The sequence below is a fragment of the Diceros bicornis genome, chromosome 32 (assembly GCF_020826845.1).
Source record: "Diceros bicornis minor isolate mBicDic1 chromosome 32, mDicBic1.mat.cur, whole genome shotgun sequence".
Lineage (NCBI taxonomy): Eukaryota > Metazoa > Chordata > Mammalia > Perissodactyla > Rhinocerotidae > Diceros > Diceros bicornis.
The window spans coordinates 23682985-23710944 of record NC_080771.1 but is presented as its reverse complement, the minus strand read 5'-3'; the positions used below and the strand labels follow the sequence as shown (position 1 = coordinate 23710944).

The following is a 27960-nucleotide window of genomic DNA, read 5'->3' as shown; positions in this document are numbered from 1 at the left end:
GCTGGACGCATGGGCGGATGGATGGGTGAGAGAGTGGATGCACATACACTGGGAAAGCAAACCCAAGGAGCTAAGTTGCGAGTTCGCTTCCCCAGGCCGCCCACCTTGCCTGGTCACTGAGAGGATACCTCAGGGCAGACGGGGCACGGCGGGCAGGCAGTCGTCCGATCCGCTGGGTGCAAAGCAGCACGACCCCCTGGTCCCCCCTACCCAGCACACGCACCCGCTCCCGGACCCCGGGCCGCACACAGCTGCGCCCCCTGGCGGCGCGCGCGCTCAGGTGAGGGCTCTCCGGCAGCAGCAGGGCTAGTGCGCGTGCGCGCAGGTGAGCGTCCCGCCCCGCCCCCGGGCTTGGCCACCTGCCCGGGAAACTTGTGGATTGTTAACCTCGGGTCGCTTCTGGGCGGGGAAACGGAACTGGGCCATGGAAGATACGTCGGGGACTCGCGAGCCCCGGGCCCGGCCGAGAGAGCGAGAGCCAGAGCGGCGCCCCCGCCCGGACCGAGACCGCCACTCCGAGAGACCGCGGGACAGAGCCGGGGACAGGCGCAGGGAGAGAAACGAGGGCGGACGGAGGGACGGGGACCGGGATAGGGGCAGGGACCGAGACCCCCGCCAGGACGGATCCAGGCTCGGGGACCATCGCGCTGGAGAACATAGAGTTCGAGAAAAATCCCGCCAAAGCCGCACGCCAGACCGACCCCGGCGGCCCACCTGGGACGCAGCCCCGCCCCCCTGGCCCGCGCCTTGGGAAACCCCGGAGCCACCGCCCCAGAGGAAGGAGGCCCTCGGGCGTCGCACACCGGAAAGGTGAGGTGGGCTGCTGGGCACCTGGGCACTGAGGAAGGCTGGGTCTGAAGCCCCCCTGCGCTGCTCTGGGGCCCCCCACTGCTTCGCCCAGGAAGCTAGTTTAAAGGAAGATAGTGCCATTCCTCCCTCGTGTGCTCTTAGAGGTGACCGGGTAGAGAAGGAAAACCTTACGGTGCCCCCACTGCTTGACCCGAACCCGAGTAACAAAGCCGAAACCCCCCGGGAGCAGTGGCAGGCCCCGGGGACCAGGTCAGGAGGAAGGGAGGACTTCAGGACAGGAAAGTGAAGGGCTAGGAAGGAGATTATGTAGGTGGGGTTCATCTGAGGCTCCTCCCTGACCCCCCCACGTGGTCACAGGACTGCCCCTTGAGGTTTCAGATCCTTGTCCTATGTCCCCAAAACAGCCCTCCCCAAAGTCCCATTCCTGGAGGCCGGGGCCTAATCAAGTTAGTCTGATGACGTTAATGGTTTAATGTGTTACCCCTTCCAGGAGTACATGCCTTTGCAAAACAAACAGCCGGGAGAAGCTACGCTTTTAACCAAAGAACTAAATCTACCTAAAACTCCTCACTGAAGGGCGGAGAGTTTAACCCCCTTTTTTCTTGAGGACAGCCTCGTTCAAAGGCCATGATTGTTTTGAGACCCCACCCTCCGGAATGAACAAACTTTGCCATCCCTGCCTTGTAGTTCCCATAAGCCTTGTGCGGTCACAGCAGAGCAATATTCTGGGAGACTTTGTGGGCTGGAGAGGGTGAGGATGGAAGGGAGGAGAGGAGGCAGTCCTAGGCCCCCACCCCTCCTAGGGAGTTGGTCTTTTTTACATGGAACATTCCATCCAAATCTACAAATATTACTGAATGCTCAGGTTATGTGCCTGTCCATCAAGGAGACACACAGGTCCTGGAGTGATGACTGCTTTCTGGTTTTTTGACACCTGCCCTCTTCTCTAAGAAGGAGTCAGGTTCATCTCTGCTGTGGGACTTGTGGGTCTCAGCCCAGTCTCTCTCCCTGTTGTGTCCACACAGCAGGAAAGCTACTATCCTGAGTTTATATTACATTATCTAAAACCAACTAGCCAAACTATGACAAAGGGTGTGCCCAGATACAGTCACAGGCACTAGCCATTGTTTCCCTGATTAAAACCACATTGCATTGCAATTGCACGACTGGTTTCCTTATAAACCAGTGTCCCAGTCCCCACGCCCCTACCCCTGCCCCAACGTGAATGAAGGGAATACTTTTACTTTTGCTCGAAGCCAGTTGGTGGTTTAAAACCAAAGGACAATTTATTTCCGTCTCTCCTCCACATAACGAGCGTTTATTTAATGGATGGATGTAGCGGTGGGGGTTACAGAGATCTACTCCGGTGTCTACAGTCTGGTAAGAGACTGATGGGTGAACAGGCCAATTGCAGCACGGTGTGAAACGTGCCACTGCAGGGGAAACAGATTTGGAGAGAAGAGAGCTGGGCCCCTGACTGGGCTCTGGAAAGTTTCTGGGAAGAGACAACCTCAAAGCTGAGTTCTGGAGAAGGAGCAAGAGGGGAGCCTGGGAGAGGAAGATGAAAGGTGTTCCAAGCAGAGAAATAACTTCCACAGTGACGTAGAGGCATGGAGCTGCAGTTCATCATTTTGGGGGAGAGGGGCAGTTCACTATGACTGGGTCTGTGAATGTGAGGTTGTGAGTGGAGACAGATGAGCAAGGGCCTCCTGTGCTGTGTTGAAAGTTTGGACTTTATCCAAGGCTACAAGAGTTTAAGAGTTTCAAACCCAAGAGATACATGATGAGATTTGTGTTCTAGAAGGATCCCTGGAGCCTAGCAAATACAGTGCATCACCCACTATTGAATCTTGGACAAAGCCCAGGATATGCTGGATAAAGCGGGGGGAATAAGGAATAGAATGTGCCAGGGCTGGCAGAGGAAAAGGGAGAGAGATGAAGATGTCCAAAGTTATCTGTATCACTCATAGTCTAGAGAATGATGACAGATTCAGCTCTTTCCAAGGTGTCAAGGGAAGGAAGAGAATGCCAGCCTGGGCATCAGAGTCTTGTGAACACAAACTAGTTTTGAAGAGGCCTGATCTGTGCTGAACTGAGAAGCTCACAAAGGTGGCTCCTCTCTACCTGATTAGACAGCTCCAGTGGGCTGACAAACCAGCATCAAAGGCCGTGCTCAGAATTACAGGGACAAGTGACGTGGTTAGTTAGTGGAGTTGGATCAAGTGTTTGGATGCCCTGTGGGGCCACTAAACCAGAGAATTCTCTGGAGTATGAAATACTACGACAAATTTTGTTTCTGTTCTGCGCATTCTTGGATGTCCGCCAGCATGAAGTGTCCAGAGTTCTAATACTGAACAAGGTGTTGAATTTGAGATGCCCTAACGGCCGTGTATGTTTTTGGTTATAGTGAATTCACTTCTGAGAGATATCCGCCCCCGAACCCCAATCCTGGAAGAGAGGAAGTGGAGTATTACCAGTCAGAGGCTGCTGGACTCCTGGAATGCCATAAATGCAGATACTTGTGCACTGGGAGAGGTGAGCCGTATTGAAGGCAGTTTGGTCATTTGCTGTTGCTGGTGGTTCTGGAAGGAGTCTGAGCTGGTGAAACAAAAATTCAAGCAGACTTCCCTTTTGGGTTCCTGGCTTATTTATTTATTTATTTTTTTGGTGAGGAAGATTAGCCCTGAGCTAATGTCTGTTGCCAATCTTCCTGTTTTTGCTGAGGAGGATTGGCCCTGGGCTAACATCCGTGCCCATCTTCCTCTATTTTATATGCGGGACACCTGCCACAGCATGGCTTGATAAGCAGTGTGTAGGTCCGTGCCCGGGATCCAAACCTGCGAACCCCGGGCTGCCGAAGCGGAGTCCGTGAACTTAACCACTATGCCACCGGGCCAGCCCCTGGCTTCCTGGCATTTTTGTCTCCACAACTGCATGAGGTTCTCATTTTCTAAAAGAGGGCAGGAACAGCTAAAAGGTACAGCTAGTTTTCCTGTGCTTCTCCTCAAATGTGCCCTGGGGTCTGGTGAGGCCCGCAGCCGTGCTTGCAGTTTTCAGGCTGCAGGCGGAACTGCAGGTAGAGCCAGCTGTGAGCTGCCAGCTCTTGGAGGGGGCTCCTCTGGCAAGGTGGGCTGGGTTAGAGAGGGAAAGTCACCTGCACATGGTAGCCGGGTTGCAGCTCATGTCACAGGACAGGAGATCTGATGGCCAAACACTCCGTCATGGCTTTTCAACTTTGTGGACTGACACCCACAGTGAGAAGTATATTTTACATTAAGACCAACTTCACACGTGCACACAAAGATGTCGTGAAACAATACTTAGGGTATTACGTATCAAAAGCACTGATAATTTCTATTCTATTCTGTTTCATTGAAAACAAAAACAAAATTGGGGCTGACCCGTGGCGTAGTGGCGTAGTGGTTAAGTGCGTGTGTTCTGCTTCAGCGGCCTGGGGGTTCACGGGCTCAGATCCTGGGTGTACACCGACGCACCGCTTGTCAAACCATGCTGTGGAGGCATCCCTTATAAAGTAGAGGAAGATGGGCACAGATGTTAGCCCAGGGCCAGTCTTCCTCAGCAAAAAGAGGAGGATTGGTAACAGATGTTAGCTCAGGGCTAATCTTCCTTACAAAAAAAAAACAAAAACAAAAAACCACACTTATTAGAAACCGCACAAATAATATCATGAAAATCATCTTAATAATACTTAAATCACTTAAAAACACTTAAATAGAGGCTGCTTTGTGCACTCTGCTTTGGCAGCCAAAAGTTTGCGTGTTTGGATCCTGGGCATGGACGTACACACCGCTCAGCAAGCCATGCTGTGGTGGCATCCCATATACAAAGTAGAGGAAGGTTGGCACAGATGTTAGCTCAGGGACCACCTTCTTCAAGCAAAAAAAAAGGAAGATTGGCAACAAGTATTAGCTCAGGGCCAATCTTCCTCACCAAAAAAAAAAAAAAAACCACTTAAATACTATCGTGTGTCAGCTCCAAGCATGGTTTCCAAGAGTTCCCATCCCAGCACCAGTCCTGGCGTTTCCAGCAATGAATAAAATCTGGTTTGTCAGGGCGAGCTTTTCTGGCTCACGTAACAGGGTGAGAAATTTCCCTAGACTGCGTGTGACTAAGGGGGAAACCTTCTCAGCCCAAGGGAAAGAAATCATGGCGCTTATACCTGAAAATGTGTTTTAGGATGATTACGATGATATACGTGATCATTGGATTACACAGAACTTTCATTAAAGAGCTTTAGGCAATCGAGGTACAAGAATCCTCACCCTAGTTTACATATGTTGGTACAACCTCATTGCTTTTAATTCTCTCAGCAACTCCTGAGGCTCAGAGAGGTACAGTAAGTTACCCAAAGTCACATAGCTCTTAAGCGGAAGAGCTAAAATTGAAATTTGGGGCCCAACTCTAAGACTGGACGTGGTTTTTGCTTGACCTTTCTTCTTTTCTTGGTGATAAAGAAATAGGAGTAAGCCAGAAGCTGGTTAACAGGTTTCCCTGTCGAGGGGTGTTTTCCTCTGTGATTGACTTACCGGGGGAGAGGGCAGAGCCTGAAGCTCCTGGCCAGAGCACACCTTGATTTAGCTCGGCTTCCGGCTGCTTGGCTTTGGGCCTAGAGCTTGGGTTTCTGAGTCAAGGTCGTGCACGGACGCTTCAGCAGTCAGAAGCTAACCAACGAGGGCTTATAAAGATCTCTGGACGCGCAGAGACCCATATAAATACACACCACGGTGTTGTGTGGGGAGAAACAGCCATTCAACACCAGGAACTTCTCTCCAGCAGGAAATGCATGCCTGGATAAAGGTCACCCGAAGATTTCCAGCTTTAGGTCTTTTGTGACTTCTTTTCCTTATTGGCGAAATCACTTCCTCCTCCAGCGGACAGCTGTGGCCCTCTCTAACTTCCCAGGGAGACCCCGTAGTTTGGGCTGTGAGGCCCTGTAGGAAGTTCACTGGACACTGAGGACACTGATGGAGATAGACCCCAAATCCTCTTTTGCAGGCAAAACTCCTCAGACAGTAAAATCTTTAGGGGCTGAGGATAAAGCTCAGATAAAAAGCAAGTGCAGATGTCCCAAGTGCGTATCAGATCACTAGGAGTCCTGTGCGGGCATGGGTTGTGCTCATTTATTATTTGGAGGGACCATGAGGAGTTACACGACCCTTGGGAAGAAGGAGTGCATTTCCTGCTCCCCTCCTGGCTCCCCCAATTTGCGTTTGGAGCACTTCCTCTTTTCCCTCTCCCTTTGACCCTTAGCGCTCACGTCATGATGGAGAAGATCATAGATGGAGAGCTAGGCCAGTGTAATGAGGAAATTATAAAAAAAAAAAAAGACAAAAACAAGTTTTATCTCTTTATATATACATAAATCATGACACTGTTTACATTCAGCTTGTAATCTTACTTGCAAAGCATCTTTAAAAGTTTAATTTCATTTTCTCCCAAGAAAGTTGTCATTGCTGTAGTCAGCGGTACTCGTCTCTCACTCAGAGCCTGCGGGTTTAGTCTTGAGATGGCTTCACACTGCCAATGGGACTTGTGATCACGCTGAAAAAGTTCAGGGGGGACAGTTATGGGATTTATTTTCCCCCAACTTACATTCTCAATCCCCCCTTTTAGGTACTTACTTAACCCAGTACTTGTCTGGACTTATGTCAAGATTTCAAACCACAATTGACTTGAAGAGCATTAACTCATTAACAGGTCTGAAGGATTGAGCTGGAGTCAGAGGAAGGGGTGACCTAAAATGAACCTCAGCTTCTTAGGAGACAGCACCTCTCTGAGGTGCTGCCTCAGAGAGCCAGATCCCTTCAAGGGGCGAGGAAGGCCTGGAGAGCCTCTGAGCCTTTATTTTTAAAAACAGGTACCACTGGACAGCCTGGTGGTTCTCATCTGGTTCTGCTAAAGCTAAAACAGGAGTAAGGGGCTTGTAGAGGCTCTAGTCCTTCCCACACTCTATTAAGAAATATATAGCATATGTTTGCTCCCATATAGCACAAACATTAGGAAAGCCAAAATGTCCTTTACATTGGAATTATTTAAATTCATTATGGTATTCTATATATCCTTTAAAAATAGGAAGTAGGTTTATATTTGCTGAGATGGAAAATATGTTCACACTATATTCTTAAGTGAAAAAATAGGTTATATCATAGCAGATAGAGTAGGACCCTGTTCTTACCTAAAAGGAAATAAACTACAGTAAAAATTATGCAAATAGGGCAGAAAAGTCCAGAAGAAAAAATAATGGTAACAGCAGTTATTTTTATTGGTTGGATTCTAGATAATTTTTGCATGATATGTTTCTGTTTTATCTATATTTTCTTTTTTTTTTACAATAAGTCTGTTACCTTTGTAATTAAAGAAGACAATAATGCTGTTTGGGGGGGGTGTTGCAGAGTATAGAGATAATTCTTGAGAGGCGTCATTTCCATGAGAGACTGTGTAGATGTGACACAGCTTCACACAGAGGGCATCCAGATCCAGAGACAACGTCTGGTTCTCTAAATGCCGGGGAGCAGCTGACAGCCTGATCCCACAGTGAGCCGACCCGCTAGAGCACTTCCTGCACGTACAATTCCCAGAATCCCCAGAAGCACCCAGCTTTATTTTATGCTGAGAAAAAGAAACCACACACAAAAGGGTCCATGACTGTATGATTCCATTTATGTAAATTTCTAGAAAAGGCAAACCTAATTCCTAATGGCAGAAAGCAGATCAGTGGTTGCCTGAGGAGGAAGCTGAGGGATTGACCACAAAGGGTTACGAGGGAACTTTCTGGGCGATGAAAATGGTCTATATCTTGATTATGATTGCATGGTAATACGTTTGCCAAAGCTCATCAAGCTGTGCACTTAACATGGGTCACTTGGTTGTGTATAAGTTATATCTCAATAAAATTGATTTTAAGGAAAGCAGCCAGCTTGGTGGAAAAGCTGGAGCGCTTTCCTTGTGCAAGATAAAGAAGACAAGGGCCCTGCAAGAATCCAGCTCTGGGAAAATATCCCAGCCCAGATCTGGTCCTTAGGGAAACTGAAGAAAACAGAGTTACACTTTAAAACATGCTTACTGAGTTAAAGTCTAAGAACAATAAAACCAATTATGTTTCTGTAATTCAGTAAACCTGATGGGTTTAATTAACTTAAACATTCCTATTTCTAATACATGTGCACCACGGTTAACATTTTGATGTATAACTTCCATGCTCTTTTCTAACTTATATATGTTTTTTTTTTTTGAGGAAGATCAGCTCTGAGCTAACATCCGTGCTAATCCTCCTCTTTTTGGGGCCTGCCCCATGGCTTAGCGGTTGAGCGCGCGCGCTCCGCTGCTGGCGGCCCGGGTTTGGATCCCGGGGATGCACCGCTTCTCCTGTCATGCTGGGGCCACGTTCCACATGCAGCATCTAGAGGGATGTGCAGCTGTGACATACAACTATCTACTGGGGCTTTGGGGGAAAAATAAATAAATAAAATTAAAAAAAAAAATATATATATATATATATATAATCCTCCTCTTTTATTGCTGAGGAAGGCCGGCTCTGAGCTAACATCTATTGCCAATCCTCCTCCCCTTTTTTTTTTTCCTCCCCAAAGCCCCAGCAGATAGTTGTATGTCATAGTTGCACATCCTTCTAGTTGCTGTATGTGGGACGCGGCCTCAGCATGGCTGGAGAAGCGGTGCGTCGGTGCGCGCCCGGGATCCGAACCCGGGCCGCCAGCAGCGGAGCGCGCTCACTCAACCACCAAGCCATGGGGCCGGCCCCTCTTTATATGTTTTAAGTTCTATATTATAATTGCCTTCAAACTTGGAGAAGTCTCCTCTTTCTAAATGAAAATAGCCACAACGTAGCTAAAGATGAGATAACTATTTTTAGTCTTTCTGGCAGGGAAGGGCTGGGGCAGAGAATGTTCTTGCCTTCCATAGGGGCTGCCTTTCTCTCTGCTGACTGGTCTGATTTCTCCCACCATCGTCCTGCACCCCACCTGGGGCAGCTGCTTTGCTCTTTTGGGAATTACTCTTTTCAGTCCCAAGTCTCTCTGACATCATTTTTGGAGACCACACTTCCCTGCTAACATCTATTGTTTTGGCTGCTCAGGCCCTCCGGGGGTCAGAATAAAGAGATGGCTGTGGTGTGAGCTGCCATGGGGAGGAAACGCCTCAAGGTGAAGACTCCAAGTGCCAAACAGCGTCTCTCAAATTGGTAACCCGCCCTTCTTTTGCAGCCTGCTGCCAAATGCTGGAGGTTCTCCTGAACTTGCTGATCCTGGCCTGCAGCTCTGTATCTTACGGTTCCACGGGGGGCTACACGGGCATCACCAGCCTGGGGGGCATTTACTACTACCAGTATGGAGGGGCTTACAGTGGTTTTGCTGGTGCTGATGGTGAGACAGCACAGCAGCTGGATGTCCAGTTCTACCAGCTAAAGCTGCCCACAGTCACTGTGGCAATGGCTTACAGTGGAGCCCTCATGGCCTTCTGCTGCCTCCTGGTCGCCATGGGCGTCCTGCGAGTCCCATGGCATTGCCCCCTGTTGTTGGTCGTCGAAGGCTTGTTGGACGTGCTCATCGCCGGGGCGTATGTCCCAGCTTTGTACTTCTACTTCCACTACCTCTCCGCTGCCTATGCCTCCCCTGTGTGTAAAGAGAGGGAGGCGCTGTACCACAGCAAAGGGTACAGCGGCTTCAGCTGCAGTTTCCATGGGGGAGATATAGGAGCTGGAATCTTTGCTGCCCTGGGCATTGGGGTCTTTGCCCTGGGGGCTGTGCTGGCCTTCAGGGGTTACCGAAAGGTCAGGAAGCTAAAAGAGAATCCTGCAGAAATGTTACAGTTTTAGGCTTTTTAAAACGTTCTGTCAAATGTAAGTGATGGCAGTTACTCTGAACCACTGTCTTTCACGGAGTACTTTGTTGTGGAACTTGCCAAGGCTTGAAAAGTAACAGGCCACCTTTGGTATGCTGGGTGTAGCCCCAGGTTACACGGAGCAGCATTCTCTGATGTAATAAGCTCTGGTTCTGGAGTCTTCTGTTGGGGAGGAACTAACCAAAATTATTAAAACAAAACAAAAAACCCAAAACTGAAGCCCAAGACCCAAAGGGCATGTGCCACAGCAAAGTGCACTTCTTGATTAAAGGGAGATAACCAAGTGAATTTGAAGAACCTTATCTTCAGAGTTCTTGAAGAGCCACATAGACACAAAACAACATTTCAGCCTGAAGTTTTCTAAACACAGCTGTTTTAAGCAGATTAGCCCCCAATTTTTTCCACTGAATTCTTTTTTTTTTTTTTTTTTGTGAGGAGATCAGCCCTGAGCTAACATCCGCCAATCCTCCTCTTTTTTTGCTGAGGAAGACGGCCCTGGGCTAACATCGGTGCCCATCTTCCTCCACTTTATATGGGACGCCGCCACAGCATGGCTTACCAAGCAGTACTTCGGTGCGCGCCCGGGATCCGAACCAGCGAACCCCGGGCCGCCGCAGCGGAGCGCGCGCACTTAACCGCTTGCGCCACCGGGCCGGCCCCTCCACTGAATTCTTTGATCCTTCATTTCCTTAATGCTCTGGATGGAGGGGGTGGGGCCCTGGGGAGGCTATTCTGTAAGGTTTAAGTTGGAGTTCAACGTGGGCTGAAGAAAGAGGAATCAGATTAATTCACTGGGTTGCCAAGAAGCTATTCTAATAAGCCCCTTATAATGGCCTTGAAAGCTCAATAAGTGTTTTGTACCTCTTGTAAATGTACCATTGTACGAAGAATTAAACCCGACATCTGGAATTCAGGAGCCATCCAGAATAAAAGAAAGAATGCTACTTTTGGCCAGACAACTTCATGGGTTCTTATGGCATGTTAACTTATGACTTATGGCACAATGCAACATATTCTTGGTACAAGTGAATATGTTTTTTGCTTTATGTGAATCCAATAAAAATCCAAAGAAAAATTTTAATTTGGAGGTGATGGTTCCCTTCACAATACATTTATAGTATTATTTCTTTACTTATTACATTTAAAAGGTGAGTTCCATTTAGATTTAGAAAAGGGGAAATATGTTACCGCCCAAAGGGCACGATCTGCTCGCCACGAGACAAGAGCCAATCGTCAAGGGGCAAGATGGTGGAAAAGAAAGGGCAGTTTATTACAGCTTGCTAGCAAGGGGGAAGATGGCTGATTAATGTCTCAAAGAACCATCTTAAGGGGGCACAAAATCTTGCAGCAGTTATATAAGCCGGTGGGTTATAGGGGAGGAGGTTGGGAATGTTGACCTTCTGGTGTTAACAGACTGGGAGTGCCACACCAGATCTTTCAGTCTTCACTGATGATGGCTATCAGCATAGACTCTCTGTTCAGGGGTCATCACATTCCTAAGGAACTCAAAAGAACAAAGTTATCATCTTACCACGGCTGAGAGGTACAGGCACAAGCAGAGGTCGTAAAATCTACAGAGCATTTAGATCTCTTGGAGGGTGCATATCCAGCTGGGTTAGTTAGTCAGAGGTCACTCAAAGTTACAACAGGGTTTCTTTTATACAATATGGCTTCCCTTATGTCAACCTTGTCTTGAGTTGGTATCAAATACATATATTTGCTTGTATATGAGTAGAAAACTCCCTGAAGAATAATACATAAGAAAGCATTAACAGTATTTGCTTCTAAAGAGAAGGAGAATTTTTTATGTATGGCTTGATTGCACATGTATTAGTTTTATTTTAGAAAACTTTTTAAAAATTTGATTTGCTCGCCTCAGTTTTTTCACATTTCCAGTGCAAATGCAGTAGATGTATAATTAAGCATAGTATTAAATTATCAGCCACAAAAGCAGCCTCACCCACAAAAGATGCTGTTTACAACAAAAAGCTCATATCTGTTTCAGAATCTCCACTTCCCTCTACAGAGCCTTCTGCTGTCTCTCTAAAGACTTGTCCCATCCCACATAGAGATACACTGCAAGCTCTGGTCATCGCCCTTTTTCTTTTCTCCTGATGTCTGTGAGTCTTTCTGCACAAACAGCATGCTTGGAAATACTCGAGGCCTGTTTGATGTTGATAGCTAAGCCAGGTCAGGCCTGGATGGTACTGTGATAATATTCAGTGGCCGTATTCCTTCAACAGACCCAATATCGTTGGACCTGGCAAAAGCTCATTATTCCTCTGAATTGTTGCCGTCAGTGAGGTGGTTGACAAGATCTAGATTGATTCCACTTCAGCCTAGCAGATATGTGCTGCATGGATTATGACTCCACCATTTTGGCAGAATCTATCCCAGAAGGAAACGTTCAGGTTGTCCACATCTTGTAGTAGGACGGTATTCCTGTTTCCCTTTTGGGGGGGTGACATATTAACACGCATGCAGAAGGCAAAACCAAGGCAGAGAAAGGTGTTAGGTAAGGCAATAGCTACTCCCGCTGAATTAGAATAATGTTTGGGTCAATTCACTCACTCTGCTGGAGGGAAAGAGGCCAGTAGCTGACAGTCCCTGGGTGGAGAGTGGGCAGTCCTGGTCTGATGTTATTTTCAGATTTAAATTAGAGGAATGTAGCTTCTCAACTGTTAGAGCCCTTGACAGCGGCGTCCCCTGGACTTCTCAGGAATTCGTGTGGGCCCAGCAGGAGATAGGATCAGCTGTTGCCTAAGTCCGTTAGAGCTACTGGTCTTCAGCTGCCCAGTTGATACACATCACGGCCCCCACTAGTGTATTAGCGAGTTTTCCTGATTTCTGGGAAACCACACTTTCTGTAAATTCTTCCCATTTCTTAAATCTCTCACTAATCCCCTTCCATTTTACAAACATTACTGAGTAGCATTACCATCCGCTTGTATAACATTTTATGATTTTCTAAGGATTTTCCTACTTGCTTTCACAGGGCCTCACCACAGTCCTGTGAGATAAGGCAGGCAGGCATTATCTTTGTTTGTCAGATAGAGTGTCTGAGCCTTAGAGTCAATGACTTGGGCAAGGTCACCAAGCAGTAAAGAGCGGGGACATGAACCTGGCATTCCCACTCTAGGTTCATGTGCTTTTGTCTTAGTTCTCATCTCTGAACCCTGAGAGAATGACAGGAGCCCTTCTCCCCGGAGTACACCTAGGAGAGGCTGGGGCCTCTGTCAGTGACAGATGAAAGCTGACCATGGACAAGAAGACATTCGTCTCCATTCACCTGTTGGCTCCTGCTGCCTCGTGGTAATGTGGGTTCCTTAAACTTGTAAGAAACCTTCAGGTGAACGTCCCAAGTATCCATCAGTAGGATCCTGGTTGAATAGACTGACTGGTCCATCCATACAATGGAGTTGGAGGCCATGCCACAGAGAAGGTGGACACTCTGTGGGAGCTAACCTGAAAACATCTCTAGGAATAATAAATGGAAAACGCAAGATGCAGGACAGTGTGTGGTACACTTCCTTTTGTGAAAAAAGTAGGGAAAGGGGGGATGAATTGCAGATTTGAGTGCTTTTATTTGCACAAAGGAACACTGGAAATTAAATTAGAAAATAATGAAAGTGGTTGGGGGTAGAGAACAGGGTGGACAGGGATATGAGTGAAATTTTTCATTTTGTACCTTTTTAAGTCATTTTGAATTTTTAAAAATATTAAATTTTTAAATAATTATAGATTCACAAGACATTGCAAAACTAGTACGAAGAGATTCTGTTTAACCCGGTTTCCCCCAATGGTAACATCTTGCGTAACTATAGTACAATATCACAACCAGGAAATGGACAGTCTACAGTTGTACATGCACTCGTGTCTGTGCATGTGTGTGGTTCTGTGCAGTTATATCACACATGCAGATACGTGTGACCACCACCACAGTCACCTACAGAACTGTTCCATCATCAGGCATCCCCAGTGCTCCCCCTTTATAGTCACATCCATCGCTCTCCCCACTTCCCCCCACTCATCCCCATCCCCCAACAACCACAGATCTGTTCCCCATCTCTATAATTCTGTCATTTTGAGACTGTTACGTAAGTGGAATCATACAGTATGTAACCTTTTAAAACTGCCTTTTTTTTTCACTCATCATAATTCCCTTGAGATCCATCCAAGTTGTTACATGTATTCTATTGCTGACTATTCCACGGTATGGATATACCAGATTCTTTCACCACTCACCCATTGAAGGACGTTTGGGTTGTTTCCAATACTTGGCTCATACAAATAAAGCTACTGTGAACATTCATGTACATGTTTTTGTGTAGATCTTAGTTTTCATTTCTTTAGGATAAATGCTCAGGAGTACAGTTGCAGGGTCACATGGTAAGTCTTTATGTTTAGTTTTTTAAGAAACTGCCCAAAATTTTTCCAGAGTGTTACTTTGATTTTTCAAACATATGAATATTAAAAAACAAAACACTAAGGATGTTAATGTTGAATCTATGTCTCAGGTCACCATGGTATTTCTCTAGTCTGACCTCCAGGGTTTCCTGGGTGAGTGACATCAGTGTTAAATACGGAATCTCTCTCCTCCTAGGTGTGGTACAGATAGTGGAGGTGATATTGAATGGGATGGTTCTCATGTGTATCGTGGCCTCCTACTTTGTCCTTGCTGGATTCAGTGCCAGCTTTACCACTGCCGGCGGCTTTGGGAACAACTATTACTCACCATTTGAGGGCACCGAGCTGGAGCAGGTTCGACAGCTGGACCAGCAGTACACGGTCCTCCGAGCACCTCTGATATATGGTGGTGTGGCTGTTTCTCTGGGGATGGGTGTCCTCACCATGGGTGTTTTACTCCAAGGAGCCAAGAATCTAACCAAACTGCCAGGGAAGTGGCTCCTCCTGGAGGCCGCCTTCAGCCTCCTAGCGGCAGTGGGCTACTGCATAGGCATTGGCATTTACCTCCACGTAGCCTTGCGGATCAATTCCACAGACACTTGCAAAACAAGAGAGAGGCTCTATGCCCGGAAGGGTCTCACCTGGATGAACTGCCAGCTCTCAGGCACTGATGGAGCAGCAGCCACCTTTGCTTGTCTTCTGGTGATTATGTATGGCGTTAGCGTGGTACTGGCCCTACGGAGCTACCGAGAGCAGAAGCACTACACAGATAACCAAGAACGGCACAGAAATTACAGTGATGCACCAGAATATCTCTGGTCTGGAACACTCTGAGATCTTCTTGGAACCTAAATGTCAACCCACCTCCCTTGTTTCTCTCAAAAAGATGGGTCCTTTAAAATCACACATGAGACAACTGTGGTTTTCACATACTTAATGTTACAAATGCTGCCTTTGGTACCAATGCAAAGCTAGATGATCGTCTCATTTTTCTATGAATAAGTGTTTGTTGGCTGTGAGCCTGAAAAAAATATCTCCAAGTTTGCTACAAAGAGCAACATCAGAAGTTTGGGTATGCCCGTATGATATGGCTCTCTTACCAAAAGGCAAGGTAAAAATGACAATAGATAAGTAGCTAGAGAAATTATGAAAGATAAGAACTACACATCAGGGGTAGCAGGCCCAGTATTATAGTAGAAATATCTTACCTGTCTTAACTAGTTAAAGTCACCAAAAGCAACATGCCATTTCCCCTCGTATTTGGTCGCAGCGGAATGATTTTAAAGCAGTTGTGTGATTGAATTCTAAACGAGTAATTACATTCTGACCATCTCCTAGAGGGAAGCTATTCTGCCCATACGGCAGTATAGCGTGACCGCCTGGGTCCCAAGGAGGCTTCTTCCATTAGAGATGGCAGGCTGGATGTCGATACAGGAAGAGAGATGCTTTGAGCATTTATGTTACTCCTCGGGGTTCCCGGATTTGGGCTGAGAAAATGTTTTTCGCCAGCCTTCCAAGTTAGTTTCTTTCTTGTTGCAAGTCATTCAATTGGAATTCACTTTCCTGAAATATTTTATAATTTTCTTAAATATGAGGCTTCCAAATAGTGAGAAATAAAATTCATAAACTTCTTAAACATGTGATTCAACTGATTTCAAAGACAAAGCAGATAATTTTACTAGACGATAAAAGCTTATAGAGGCTTCTTCATTTCTGCATTCCCTGACAGCACCCTATAGAGTAGGCCTTCAAAGGTAGATTGTTGTCTTTCAGGACCCTGAATTGTTTTCATAATGTAACAGATCATTAACACGGAATCTTAAAAATAAAGTTCTTTCAATAATTTTAATCTCAAGTTTTATAACTGTTCTTATACTTTACAACTAGTCACAGATTTTCAGTTCATGTCAGATGCAACTAGAAATATACACATTCTTATTATATAGGTTTTTTTCTAATTGTCCTCTTGCTTTTCAATAGCTAATTCTTTTTTATAATATCCTTATTTTCATATTACAACTATGATTAAACTATTAATAAATTCAAACCAGATTTTTAAAAACTATTTCCACAATGCAATTTTTTTTTTTTTTTTGGTGTGGAAGATTAGCTCTGAGCTAACATCTGTTGCCAATCTTCCTCTGTTTTATATGTGGGACACCTGCCGTAGCATGGCTTGATCAGCGGTGCGTAGGTCCATGCTTGGGATCTGAACCCGTGAACCCCGGGCTGCCGAAGCAGAGTGCACGAACTTAACCACTATGCACCGGGCTGTCCCCCACAATGCAATTTTGACATAAATCTGATTCTCTATACAGTTAGTAAGAAATCAGCAAACAAAAGCCTGTTTCAACATATGCCAAAATGACTGTTAAAAAAATTTAAGTCAACATTATTTTCCTCTAACACATGTTGGTCATTTTTACCCCTGCATGTCTGCTGACTCTTCTCTCTTCCCTAGACTATATCACCTTTCCTCTCTCCTCTCAAATCCTTTCAATAGCTAATTATTGAACCTATCCAAGGCGAAGGATCAAAACTAAATCTCATACAGAAATAGGAAACTAATTCTACTTTTACAAAAAGTAAAGCTTGGAGGAAAATAATCAACTGGAAATATACATTGCTAGGTTAAAATACAAACACTTGTGCCACAGAAGGATACTTCCACTCTATCACCCTTAGCCTCGAGGCAGTGGCTAGGTCCCACACAGTTTTCACTAAGTGGTAGACAAGTTTAACAGCAGCAAAAATCAAACAATTCCTCCCTCCCCCTCAAAAGAATACCCACACCTACTGTTCTCACCTAGCATTTATTCCCTGAAACATGTCCCTATGAGAGCTTCACCCATGTCTTGTGCTTGATAAAATGGGGACTTTGACCTATCTGACCTAGGCCCAGCTACAATACTGCTCCCAAGATCCAGCTCTGCTCTAGTGATTGGAGCCCAGCCATCACTGTAATCACAACACCCCACGTTTGCAGGTTCCTAACGTTCACAATGCTTTAGCAAACCTTGTCTGATCTGCTACTACTTGTCCAGTAGGCAGGTCAAGATTTATTATTCGCATCTTACAGTTGAGGAGACAAAGGTTCAAGAAGGTGAAGTGGCTTACTCAACAGTTGACATTGCGTTGACTGCTCACTATGGGCCAGGTCCAGTATTGATCTTACCGTTTAAGCTCACAAATAACTGATGAGAGCGATACCATTTCCTACAAAAACTGAGCCTTGGAGGGGTTAAGTAACTTAGCTAAAATCAAATCTTTTAAGTAGCAGAGGCAAAACTCAGACCCAATGAATCATATACTGGAATGTGTTCTGAGTGACTAATGTCCTCTTGCGGCCATTGGTGTACCAGGGAATTAACATCACATGAAGCAGAGAATTTCACTTCTGCCACCTGGAATAGGGAGGTGTGTGTCTCATGGAACTGAGGTGTTAAAGTAGATGGTGGCATTGAGCTCAGCGCATGGATGAACAGTTGGTGAACCAAATCTTAAAGTAGGAAACCTGCAAAATGATTTCATCTTGACCTTTATTTGGAGAGGTAGCAAATCTTGCTTGGAAGTCCAGAGATTATGGGAGGCAACCAATGCGTGGAAGAGGGAGGAACAATTTAGAGGCCTAACTGGATTATAAGCATTTTGTGAGCCAAAACCCACCATGTCTGAAGTTTTTTGTTTTTTTTTTTTTTTGTGAGGAAGATCAGCCCTGAGCTAACATCCATGCTAATCCTCCTCTTTTTGCTGAGGAAGACCAGCCCTGAGCTAACATCTATTGCCAATCCTCCTCCTTTTTTTTCCCCCAAAGCCCCAGTAGATAGTTGTATGTCACAGTTGCACATCCTTCTAGTTGATGTGGGACGTGGCCTCAGCATGGCCGGAGAAGCAGTGCGTCGGTGCGCACCCGGGATCCGAACCCGGCCCGCCAGCAGTGGAGCCTGCGCACTTAACCGCTAAGCCACAGGGCCGGCCCTGTCTGAAGTTCTGACACCAAAGCCACTACATTATGACAAACATGATGGCCAGATGATCCACTTAGCTCCTTCCTCTGTGTCATCATCAGCTCTCCAACTTAAGAGGAGCTGTGAATTGTTTACAATTGAGTTTCCTCTAGTCAGCTAATAACCGGCATGTAAATAAGGACCGTGTTTCCTTTCTTTGGGATTTCTTTAAACATATAAACCAAGTCAGAATATAATATTTCTTGAGGTAAAAAAATCTTTATTGCTATTTCGCTTAAAAGGTGATCAAAAATATTTATTCTTGCCTTAACTCATAGCTTCATAGAGTGTTATGGAATGTGGTTTCATTTGCTTATTAGCTTCCCCTAAAGAAAAAGCAGAAAATTCCTAAAGGTGCTTTTGGTTAAGAAACTAATTTTGTATACAAGTTAGAGAAAATTACAGTTTCACGCTAAAATAAAGTATTTATAAAATAAGAGGTATTCCATTTTAAAACAAAGCCATGAAAAAGATATTCCATTTTATTTTATTTATTATTATTGTTATTTTTTACAAACAATAGATTTGCTGCAACATGCCCTGGCTCATATTATTGAATTAAAAAATTTAACACATTTCAAAAATATCAAAAATACACTATAATGAGTCTTAGGACTACAATACGACAATGATTGCACAAAACCATAAGATATGAACTCATGTCTGGATGACATCCATTGGCAACAGTGAGAGAAAACCCTATAGCATCTGGGAGAAGTGCATGAAATTTAGAATACAAGGAGCTTATGTGTGATTGAAGGATCACCAAATGAGGGAAACAGCAGATTTACTGTAGCTGCTTTTCTCAATCTAGGAAGTGCTTACCCAATTATGGGGCAAAAGTCACTAACTGGAGAGAATGATTAACTTGCCTCCATGATTGGGGGAGTCTTTAAGGCTCCCCCCCAGAGGGAAGTAAAAAGTGACACAAGACAGTTCTATAGTGATGCTGCAGACATCACTGAATGGCTTGAAGACTAATTATTTAATAATTGGTACATTTATCAATAACAGCCAAGTGCTCCCTTATGGAGGTCTCTTCATTAATAATTATTGAGTAGATAAAGGTGAGCCTGTGGCTTCCAAGTACCGGCTTTTGCTGAAGGTCTACATGGAAAGAAGAGCATCATTTGATATTCAGTAGATCAGCCAAACCTAACTGGCTCCATCTCCTGGAAAATAGCACTCGCTACAAACAATTATAATAGCACCCAATGATTACCAAGCTGCTCGCGTTGGCTCTTCTTTACACCAGGAAAATGAATTCATCAACTTATTGCACACGTACACTCTACAGTAGTATAATAAAGCGCTCACTTGTATTCGGAGTGGTAATTCAATGACTCTATGGTAGCACTGTAGCTTTATGACATACCTGCATTTAAATTTTCAAATACATTTCCAATCCATTTGGATAAAAATAAGACTCGTACATTATTCTTTCTTCCATAGGATTCCTGAACTGCTCCCATAAGCAGGAGTGACGTTCTTTCAGAAATTCTCTTAAACTTCTCTATTAAATGGGAGATACACACCGAGACCTCAGAATCCTGCAGAGGCCAGCCTCTCTGGGCTAGAGATCATCAGGACTGTCCTGGGAGTAGATTACATTCACCTGGAGACAGATTACTGGCTTTCACCCCCTGACAACCTAATCAGATCACACAATGACTGTAAATGACCTCATAGGTCAAGAGTTCTGTATGTTATTTTTGGTAATGTGCTATGGCCTTTTTACCTTCTATTTTAATACAGAGCAATTACAGAGGGAAATGAATGAAAGGAAGTTACAAAAAAAGAATGATCAGTTTTGGTATAGCCTATATTAAAGGTTTTCAATACAATCTAATGTTTCCTGAAAATAAATCTACCACAAGAACACTTGGAATTTTAGAGTTCTTCTGACTAAAAAGTAAATACATTCACTTTTGGTCAAGTCATCTCAGAACTGGGTTTTGTGATGGTTCCAATAAGTAGGGTGGGAAACAATGAGAAGACAAGAAAAGGGTTCACAGATAAAGGACAATTTTTAAGAGACTATACTATTAAAGTGGTATATTCTCAAAATAACTTTTTTAGACAACATCACTGCTCTATAACTCAAAGCTTCTGTTGTCTGGTTAGGAAGATGTTTTTACATCACGTATCACTATTATCTTGGGCTTTTCCTTCATTTCCATTTTTTCTTCATTTTTTCCCATATAAAAATAAGGCAGCCACACAATTGTGTCCATCTTTCTAACAGCACCAAAACTTTGTATGAGCCACTATGTTCTCCACTTCAAATAAGACCTGAGTTCTACAATTTTTCAGTAGCTGACCAGTAGTTTGACACAGAGAAGTCAAGTGTTCCTGACAATTTGGGGACTCAAATTCAGATTCTTGAGGGGTTGAACATTAGACAGCCATTGGAGTGGTATGGAATCCCCCAACAGTGTATCCCACTGACACACGCACATGGGTAGAGGGCCTCTGAGAAGATGAAGAGACATAACCATTTGTGGACAGGTTATCTGGTTTTCTACTGTTCCTTTAACAAAAACTTAAAAAAAAACCCTATATTTATGTATATATCAACCTTAACATTTTGCTTATCATGAAACAAATTAAAAATGGTTCTACCCAATTTTCTTTTTGTGAAAGTATTCTAAAAATTCAAAGCACATTCCCCATTGGGTAAAATCAAGCAATGTCAAAATTTTGTAGGAATTAATTTTCCTAAGTAAATCTTCTAATGGAAAAGGCAACAGAACACAAATAGGAAGGACTTGCATTTTGCTAGGGTTACATAGAATGTGCAAGAAATACAGTAAACCAGGTTTTCTATATGCTTAGGAATTTCTCAATTAAGTCTTTCTTATATTAGTAATTGAGGCCAGTACTCTGAAACCATGTGAGGTGGATAAGCAGTTTTCAGAAGAATACTCTGTTAAACATTAAAGAGGTGAACTCTCAACTCACTTCCAACATTTTAGAAAACCATCCCTCTGCTCTAGAATAATAGAAGGAACTTGTCTGATCGTGAGCTCCACCCATCTGTTCTCATTCAGCCTCAGTCTGTTCAGCGACATCTGCTATAACTCACGGTTACTTGGATGCAAGCAGCATCAGCCTTGGCCCCACATACTAGGAGGCTGACTGCCAACTCCATCACATGTTATGGAAAAAGGCCAATCCCCAAATGCCTCTCTTGTGATCTGCTGGGAAATTCCTAGCAAGTGTCACATTTATCAAGGAGTTATTCTCTTCTTGTGATTTGGGGGGAAGTAGTCTTAGTCCTCAGTCCTTCCCCATCTTCATCCCCAAAAGAAGATCCTACTCCCCTAAGTTTCAGGAGCTTTCCGAGTCTGACATCTAATAGTTAAATCGATTTCCCAGGGCCCTTCCTAGTACCCTCAAAGAAGGCTCCAACACCCGATGATCATTTTGCCTATGGACAAAGGTGCTGGGCTGCCTCTAAGAAGATTGGCTCGAGTGCAGATTCGAAAATAAAAAGTTCACAGTCAATGAAAAGTGCTCTCATTACATTACATACATAAATTATCTGTTTGATTGGTTCTACATTTCCAATAAACGTCATTTCAATAGGCTGTATTCTCGTAGAGAAGAATGAAAAGCCATGTGACTAGTCACATCACATCCCATCAGTTAGGTTGAGATAGAAGGTGATTTCTCTGTCACAGAGATCCATCAGCAGCAATCAGTAAAGAGAATCAATCTTCAGTTATTTCCTCCACAGAGATAGTCCCTTTCCTGCCCAGGCAGGCAAATCCTCAAAATCATCCTAGGAGAGAAAGGGTTAATGGCAGGTGGTAGGACTGATACAGGGCAACATCTGCTTTCTCCCCAGGAACTTTGGGAATTCCAATGCAGGTTAAATGTGAAACTTAACACTGATGACGTTTACTAGCTTATCCAGAGCAAGACCCTGATAGCTCTCACCATTTCTGGCTCCAAGTTCTACCCTCTTCATCTATGGTTTAGAAATGCAGAGGCAAAATGCTCTGGAAGGGTCCCCATCTCAACACTACACGGTCTTCCCTAGCGCCGTGGCTCCTGGGGGAGGATCACAGAGCTGTGTCAAACTCCTCCGGGAGTTCAGTCCGATCCTCTTCGCTGGGCTCAGGCTCAGGCTCAGGCCTGCTTTCCTGGTGTTGTTTCATTTGCTCCTTCACTTCTTCTTCTAGGTCACGAGGTACAACAAACTGATCCTCTGGCTCCAGCTGAGTGGGGGCAGCAAAATAGCCTGTTTTCTTCTTGGGTGCTTCTGTGGCCACTTCAATGAGGTTCAGGCTATCTTCTAGGGGAACAATAGAGCCATTGGAGAGTTTCTTTCCATAGAGACAGGAAGTGGAGGGAGACTTCTGTAACTCCATCTTGTCCTTGCTCACTGGCAGAAGTATGCCACTATTCACACTGTTCTGTCTGTGGATCCCAAAAAATAATCCTCTAGCATGTTCCTCAGGACATGGGGTAGAATTCTCTGTAAGAGTAGGAGAGTTCTCAAGATCCCTTCCCCTACAGCAGTGGATATCTACTTCTACTTCTACCTTGCTACCATTTGTTATGACCCCTTCAACAGGCTGGTCATCGTCACTGTCCAGGCCATTGTCAGACTGGTTACTTGAGAAGGTTGCACAAGAAGGCTGGCGCTGAAAAACCCCAGAGGTGGGTATTGGATGAAGGCTGCAGCGCCTCTCCGGCCTTGGGAGCAAGCCACCATCTAGGCCAACAGTGTTATGTTCATCAGAAGCAGTGGATCCCACCTCACTGCTCACCTCTGAAGTGGACATCTCGCTGCTGAACTCAGAGGCAATACCACTACTGGAGGAAGGAGTGGTTGGTTTGGGTGGGTCCTTGATGATGGTGGTTGAAGCAAATCCCACAGGACCTGGGAGGGTGAGCCCATTCATTTCACAAGTGCAGCCTTCTTCACCAATGTTCAAATAAACCACCATTGCCCCCACATTATCCTGACAACCATAGCTCTGGGCTAACGTGCACAGTTTTTTGGCAGCTGCTAATGGGTCTTGTACATGGCGTACTGCGTTGACAGCTTCTGTATATGACAAGTGTTCCCACAATGCTTTGTTTCCCAGAATCAGCAATTCATCTTGAATGGTAAGTGGAGTGGAAGATATGTGGGGCTTGGGGAGGATCCAAGGGTAGAGGTATGTACAACCCAGCATCCGGGTACAGCAGGTTACCCCATTCACTTTGTTGTCCTAGAGACAAGCAGAATGCAAATTCTGAGAAACAAGCAACAATGACATACAATTTTATATCTTTCTAGATCACAATGCTTAGGGTTTTACAATAAAATAGAATTGACATGTTATATATTTTTTCCTGGGATCTGTATAATTTTAAGCGGACTCACAAAAATAAATGTATAAAATTCTACAAGGACAAAATATCATACAGTTAACTGATTAAAATTAAGTAGCTAGAAGGCACCCCCATCTCCAAAGATATTTGCTCTCACATGAAGTATAGACCTCAGCATGTCCTTAAATAAAGAAACATCTGTTAGAAAAACAATAAGCAGAACTGTCATTAATTCTCCATCATTAGTATTCTCAGAGAGGCCAAAGCTCAGATTGGTCACTAAAAATGATTTCTCATTTATTTATTTTTTGTGAGGAAGATCAGTCCTGTGCTAACATCTGCCAATCCTCCTCTTTTTTTGCGAGGAAGACTGGCTCTGAGCTAACATCCGTGCCCATCTTCCTCCACTTTATATGGGATGCCGCCACAGCATGGCTTTCCAAGCAGTGCGTCGGTGCGCGCCCGGGGTGCGCACCCGGGATCCGAACTGGCGAACCCTGGGCCGCCGCAGCGGAGCACGTGCACTTAACCACTTGCGCCACTGGGCTGGCCCCGATTTCTCATTTAAGGGCACAGTTGGGACTGAAAAGATTCAGGAAGATATTAAATGGCTAAGAGAATCTTTGTAGCTAAAGCATTAAATAATCTAAAAAATTATTTAGGCTAGAAACAGAAAGTCTGAAATCTGTAGCATAATTTACCTACTCTGTAAGGATTGTACCAAGAATGAAGAGCAGATCAAGTCACAACTGATATAATTCTAAACTTAGAGAAAAAGGAATAATCCTGGTTGCAGGTTGGGAATGTTCATCTGCCAGATATTTTGCACTGATTTCTTTTCAAGATAAAACCAAACAAAACCTCTAAAGCCATCAATATATTTATTTCATAGTTGCAGTCATTCTCTGGGTGAAAATACTGGCTCTCTCATTACTGGAATTTGTCACAAACTCTAAATTTTATTTTCCTCATCTGTAAAATGGAAATAAAAGCACTTCTTTCATGGGGGTTATTGTAAAGATTAAATAAAATAATGAAAGTACAGTGCTTAGCAAATAATAAGCCAACAATAAATGTCTGTGGTTAAAATACCATTTGTAAAAATATTTCTTACTTGTCTAGGACCCCATAAGAAAAATCTAAACATTATCTAAATACTGTAAAAGCAGACTACTCAAACAAAAAGTTATCATTTTATCTTGCATTTGTTTTGACTGAAAGACCTTCCTAAGACTAATGCCTCATAGTTCCAGAATCTTTTAGTATCAACCACACTATAATGATACTTTTTTTGGTTCTGTGCTTCCTTGGATGGAATCTAATATGGTTACTCTTTATACAGAACTCTGATAGGACAGCCCGCCCAGAAATGGACCCACACAAACACAGTGCACTGATCTTTGACAAAGGAGTGAAGGCAATTCAATGGAGAAAGAAGAGTCTTTCCAACAAATGCTGCGGGGACAACTAAACATACACACGCAAAAAAAAAGAAAAAGAATCCAGACACAGAGCTTACACCTTTCACAAACATGAAGTCAAAATAGATCATAGACCTAAATATAAAATACGAAATTTCTGGAAGATAACACAGAAGAAAATCTAGGTGACTTTGGGTTTGGCAACAAGTTTTTAGATACAACACCAAAAGCATGACCCACGAAAGAAAAAAAATAGTAAGCAGGACTTCATTAAAACTAAAAACTTTTGCTCTGCAAAACACACTGTTAAAAGAATGAAAAGCCATAGACTGGGAGAAAATATTTGCAAACCATATTTTTGATAAGGACTTGTATCCAAAATACACAACGAACTCTTAAAACTCCACAATAAACAAACAAACAATTCAATGAAAAAATGGGCAAAAGATCTGAACAGAATTCTGCTTTGCAGTAAACAATGTTCACATGTAATTGCTCAAGTCTCTGAAAGGAAAAATGTTATGCTAACTTCTAAAAAGAGAAAAGCTATATAAAACAGTAGAGATACTGATGGTCCATTATTTAAAAAAAAAAAAAAAACACCAGAGCATACTACGTCATATACAATATAAACAGAAAAAAATATTCTGAAATATGGCACTTCAGAATGGAGATGTCAAACTATAGAACTTTTCCTTCTTCTGTTTGGAATAACAAACCAGATGAGCTAGAAACCAACCAAAGGGGACATTTACATTCACTTTATATGTTAGCTATACATCTAAAGGATCAACCACAAGTTAGGATTTTTCATTTCTAATTTGCTTTTTCTTTTTGCTAGTCATTAACTGCTCCTTAGATTTTCTTCTAGTACTATTATTTGGATTGGGCACAATTAACCAGGCTTGATAGGAAGAAAATGGACCTTCACTGCCTCTATGCAGAACAGCATTCACCAGATATGAGGAGTAGAAGTGACTGGTAGAGAGTGAGATTCACCTCTGTTATGATGGCTTTTTGGTCCTTTACCCTCTGAGCCTCTTTGGGGTCCTGTTCCAGGCTGAAGACCTTAGAGAGGGGCACTGGTTTCCCACTTCGGCACAGGACTGCTTGGCACGTGCCAACGTTGGCCACTGTCAAGCTAAAACTACTTGTTGGATCAGCCGAATCAGGGCGGATATAACAGAGGAGAGCAGAGGAGCCCAGCTTCTGGCCAGCCATTCCTAATTTCCTGTTTAGAAAGGAAAATGAAGACATGGTAGCTAATTTTAGAAGAAAGTGGCAGTCCTTCATGTCCATGATTTCCTTGTTTTTCTGCCATGTGACTGTGAACCAGCCTTATCAACCTGAAGGCAGTCTCTTGCTATAGATGATGATGGTGAAGAAAGCCTTGTCTTCCATGCTTAGCTGACTAAGAAATTTTACAAAAAGCGTGGGGAAAGAGGAGACAATGAAGGTACATCTTTCTCTGCCTCTGCTTACATCTGATCATAGACTACAGTGACCTAATTCAGTGGCTTCCAACTTGAGTACATCAGAATCCCCTGGAGGGCTTGTTAAAACACACACACTGCTGGGCCCCACCCACAGAGAGTTTCTGATTCAGTGGGTAAGGGGCTGGCCCAATAATAATCTGCATTTCCAACAAGTTTCTGGTGATGCTGAGACTGCTGGTCCTAGAACAATACTTTGAGAACCACTCACTTATGTTGTAAGTTCCCTGAGGGAAGGACCATAATCCTCCCTGTATTTCTCCCATGCACGTGGCATCTATCCCCCAGATGGATGCTATCAGAAAGATCTGGTTCAAATTCCAGCTCTGCCATTTAGCAGCTGTAGATTCTCAGCAAGTTAATTCTCTGAGGAATTTTTCTGATAAAATATCTACTTGAAAATTAAAGATATAGTATGAAAAATGCTTGGTATAGTGCCTGGCTCTTGGGAGGTGCTTCATAAATTGAGTTCCCTTTCCAAAACCCTTTATTTTACCAAGTCCCCAAGCTCAATTCTATTAGTGAAAAAGAGACTCCTTTCCCAACATCTTTGCTTTGTGTTATAATGACAGATAAAACCAGCTCGGGCTCCAGGCTGCTCCACTTCAACCTTCATTACACAAGTTGACAACCTCCCAGTTGTACATATCCAATATGCAGCCCACTTGATGTGCAAGATGCTCCATCAGCTGCTAAGAGATCTTCAACAGTTTGGTTATGTAGGGTTTTTGCCCTTAAGTAGCTCAGACTTCAATCAGAAGATTAATTGATAAATCCCCACTAATAAGTACTCTAAACACATGCATCTGATCAGTGCTTAACCTTTTACAGGTCACTGACTCTTTGGAGAATCTTATAAAAGCTTACCTTTTCCTTTCCCCAAATGTACAAATGCATATATACACAGTTACCCTTTTGTGCATGATTTCTGGGCTTTCCAAATCCTCAGCAGCATTTGGGTTCAACAGAGAAAAGAGATGGCTCCACAGACTCTTTAAAGAGCCCAAACCCCACATTCCACACCGATAGAGAGAACAGTCACGGAAGAAGGAACAAGACCTCACCTTGCCCCTGTACCTATAGCTCAGTCTCTGACTTTTTGGCTTACTGAGATTTATTTTCCAAAAGTAGGACTGAGTTAGGGATTCCTCAACCCACCTGCTTACCTGTGAGACACCAAGAAGGTGTTAGCCATGAAGACTGTGTCATGTGTCGACTGCTGTACCTCTTCCAAAAGCACATCTGCCATGGTACACTGGAGTAGGCGAGGGAGCTCCTCATTTCGGTCCCCATCAAACATGCCATACACAGCTCCCACCCCCTCTGCAAAGTTATCCACAGCTAGGGCAGATACACACAGCCTATCACAGAAATAAAGACAGACAAACATCAAAGAATTGTTCTTGGTAACAGGTAAAGGATTGGTAAAGGATTCTTCTCCAGGGCGCCTTCTTTAAAAAAGTATTAATTGAGGGTGGAGAAGAATAGTAGTAAACCCTAATCTATACATGAAAAAAGTATTAGATAAGATAATTAAGCATCATCTGAAAGACTTGACATCATAAGAAAAGGGGGAATTCAGCCACTTCCATGAGCAGTACATATTAGTTTTGCAAT

General features: G+C 44.0%; 2 protein-coding genes across 5 annotated transcripts in view; one reads left to right on the top strand and one right to left on the bottom strand.

The window, feature by feature from the left end:
• The first annotated feature begins 352 nt into the window (after positions 1-352).
• Positions 353-16054, top strand: MARVELD3 (MARVEL domain containing 3). 2 transcript variants are annotated; one of them, XM_058528192.1, is made up of 3 exons: positions 353-810; positions 3218-3345; positions 9051-10096. In XM_058528192.1, the coding sequence occupies exons 1-3, from the start codon at positions 425-427 to the stop codon at positions 9659-9661; spliced, it is 1125 nt and encodes a 374-aa protein (XP_058384175.1). In that variant the 5' UTR covers positions 353-424; the 3' UTR covers positions 9662-10096. The 2 variants fall into 2 exon arrangements, with proteins under 2 accessions (XP_058384175.1, XP_058384174.1); XM_058528191.1 differs by lacking the exon at positions 9051-10096 and adding an exon at positions 14291-16054 and having other exon boundaries at positions 358-810.
• A 2498-nt stretch (positions 16055-18552) lies between these two features.
• The window catches only part of PHLPP2 (PH domain and leucine rich repeat protein phosphatase 2), a 72382-nt gene continuing 62974 nt past the window's right edge, over positions 18553-27960 (bottom strand). For all 3 annotated transcript variants that reach the window (XM_058528188.1, XM_058528189.1, XM_058528190.1), the window contains 3 exons: positions 27510-27704; positions 25850-26081; positions 18553-23326 (listed from right to left, as the gene is read on the bottom strand). In XM_058528188.1, coding sequence (XP_058384171.1) covers positions 22169-23326; positions 25850-26081; positions 27510-27704 — 1585 coding nt within the window. In that variant the 3' untranslated portion in view covers positions 18553-22168. The remainder of the gene's footprint in view (positions 23327-25849; positions 26082-27509; positions 27705-27960) is intronic.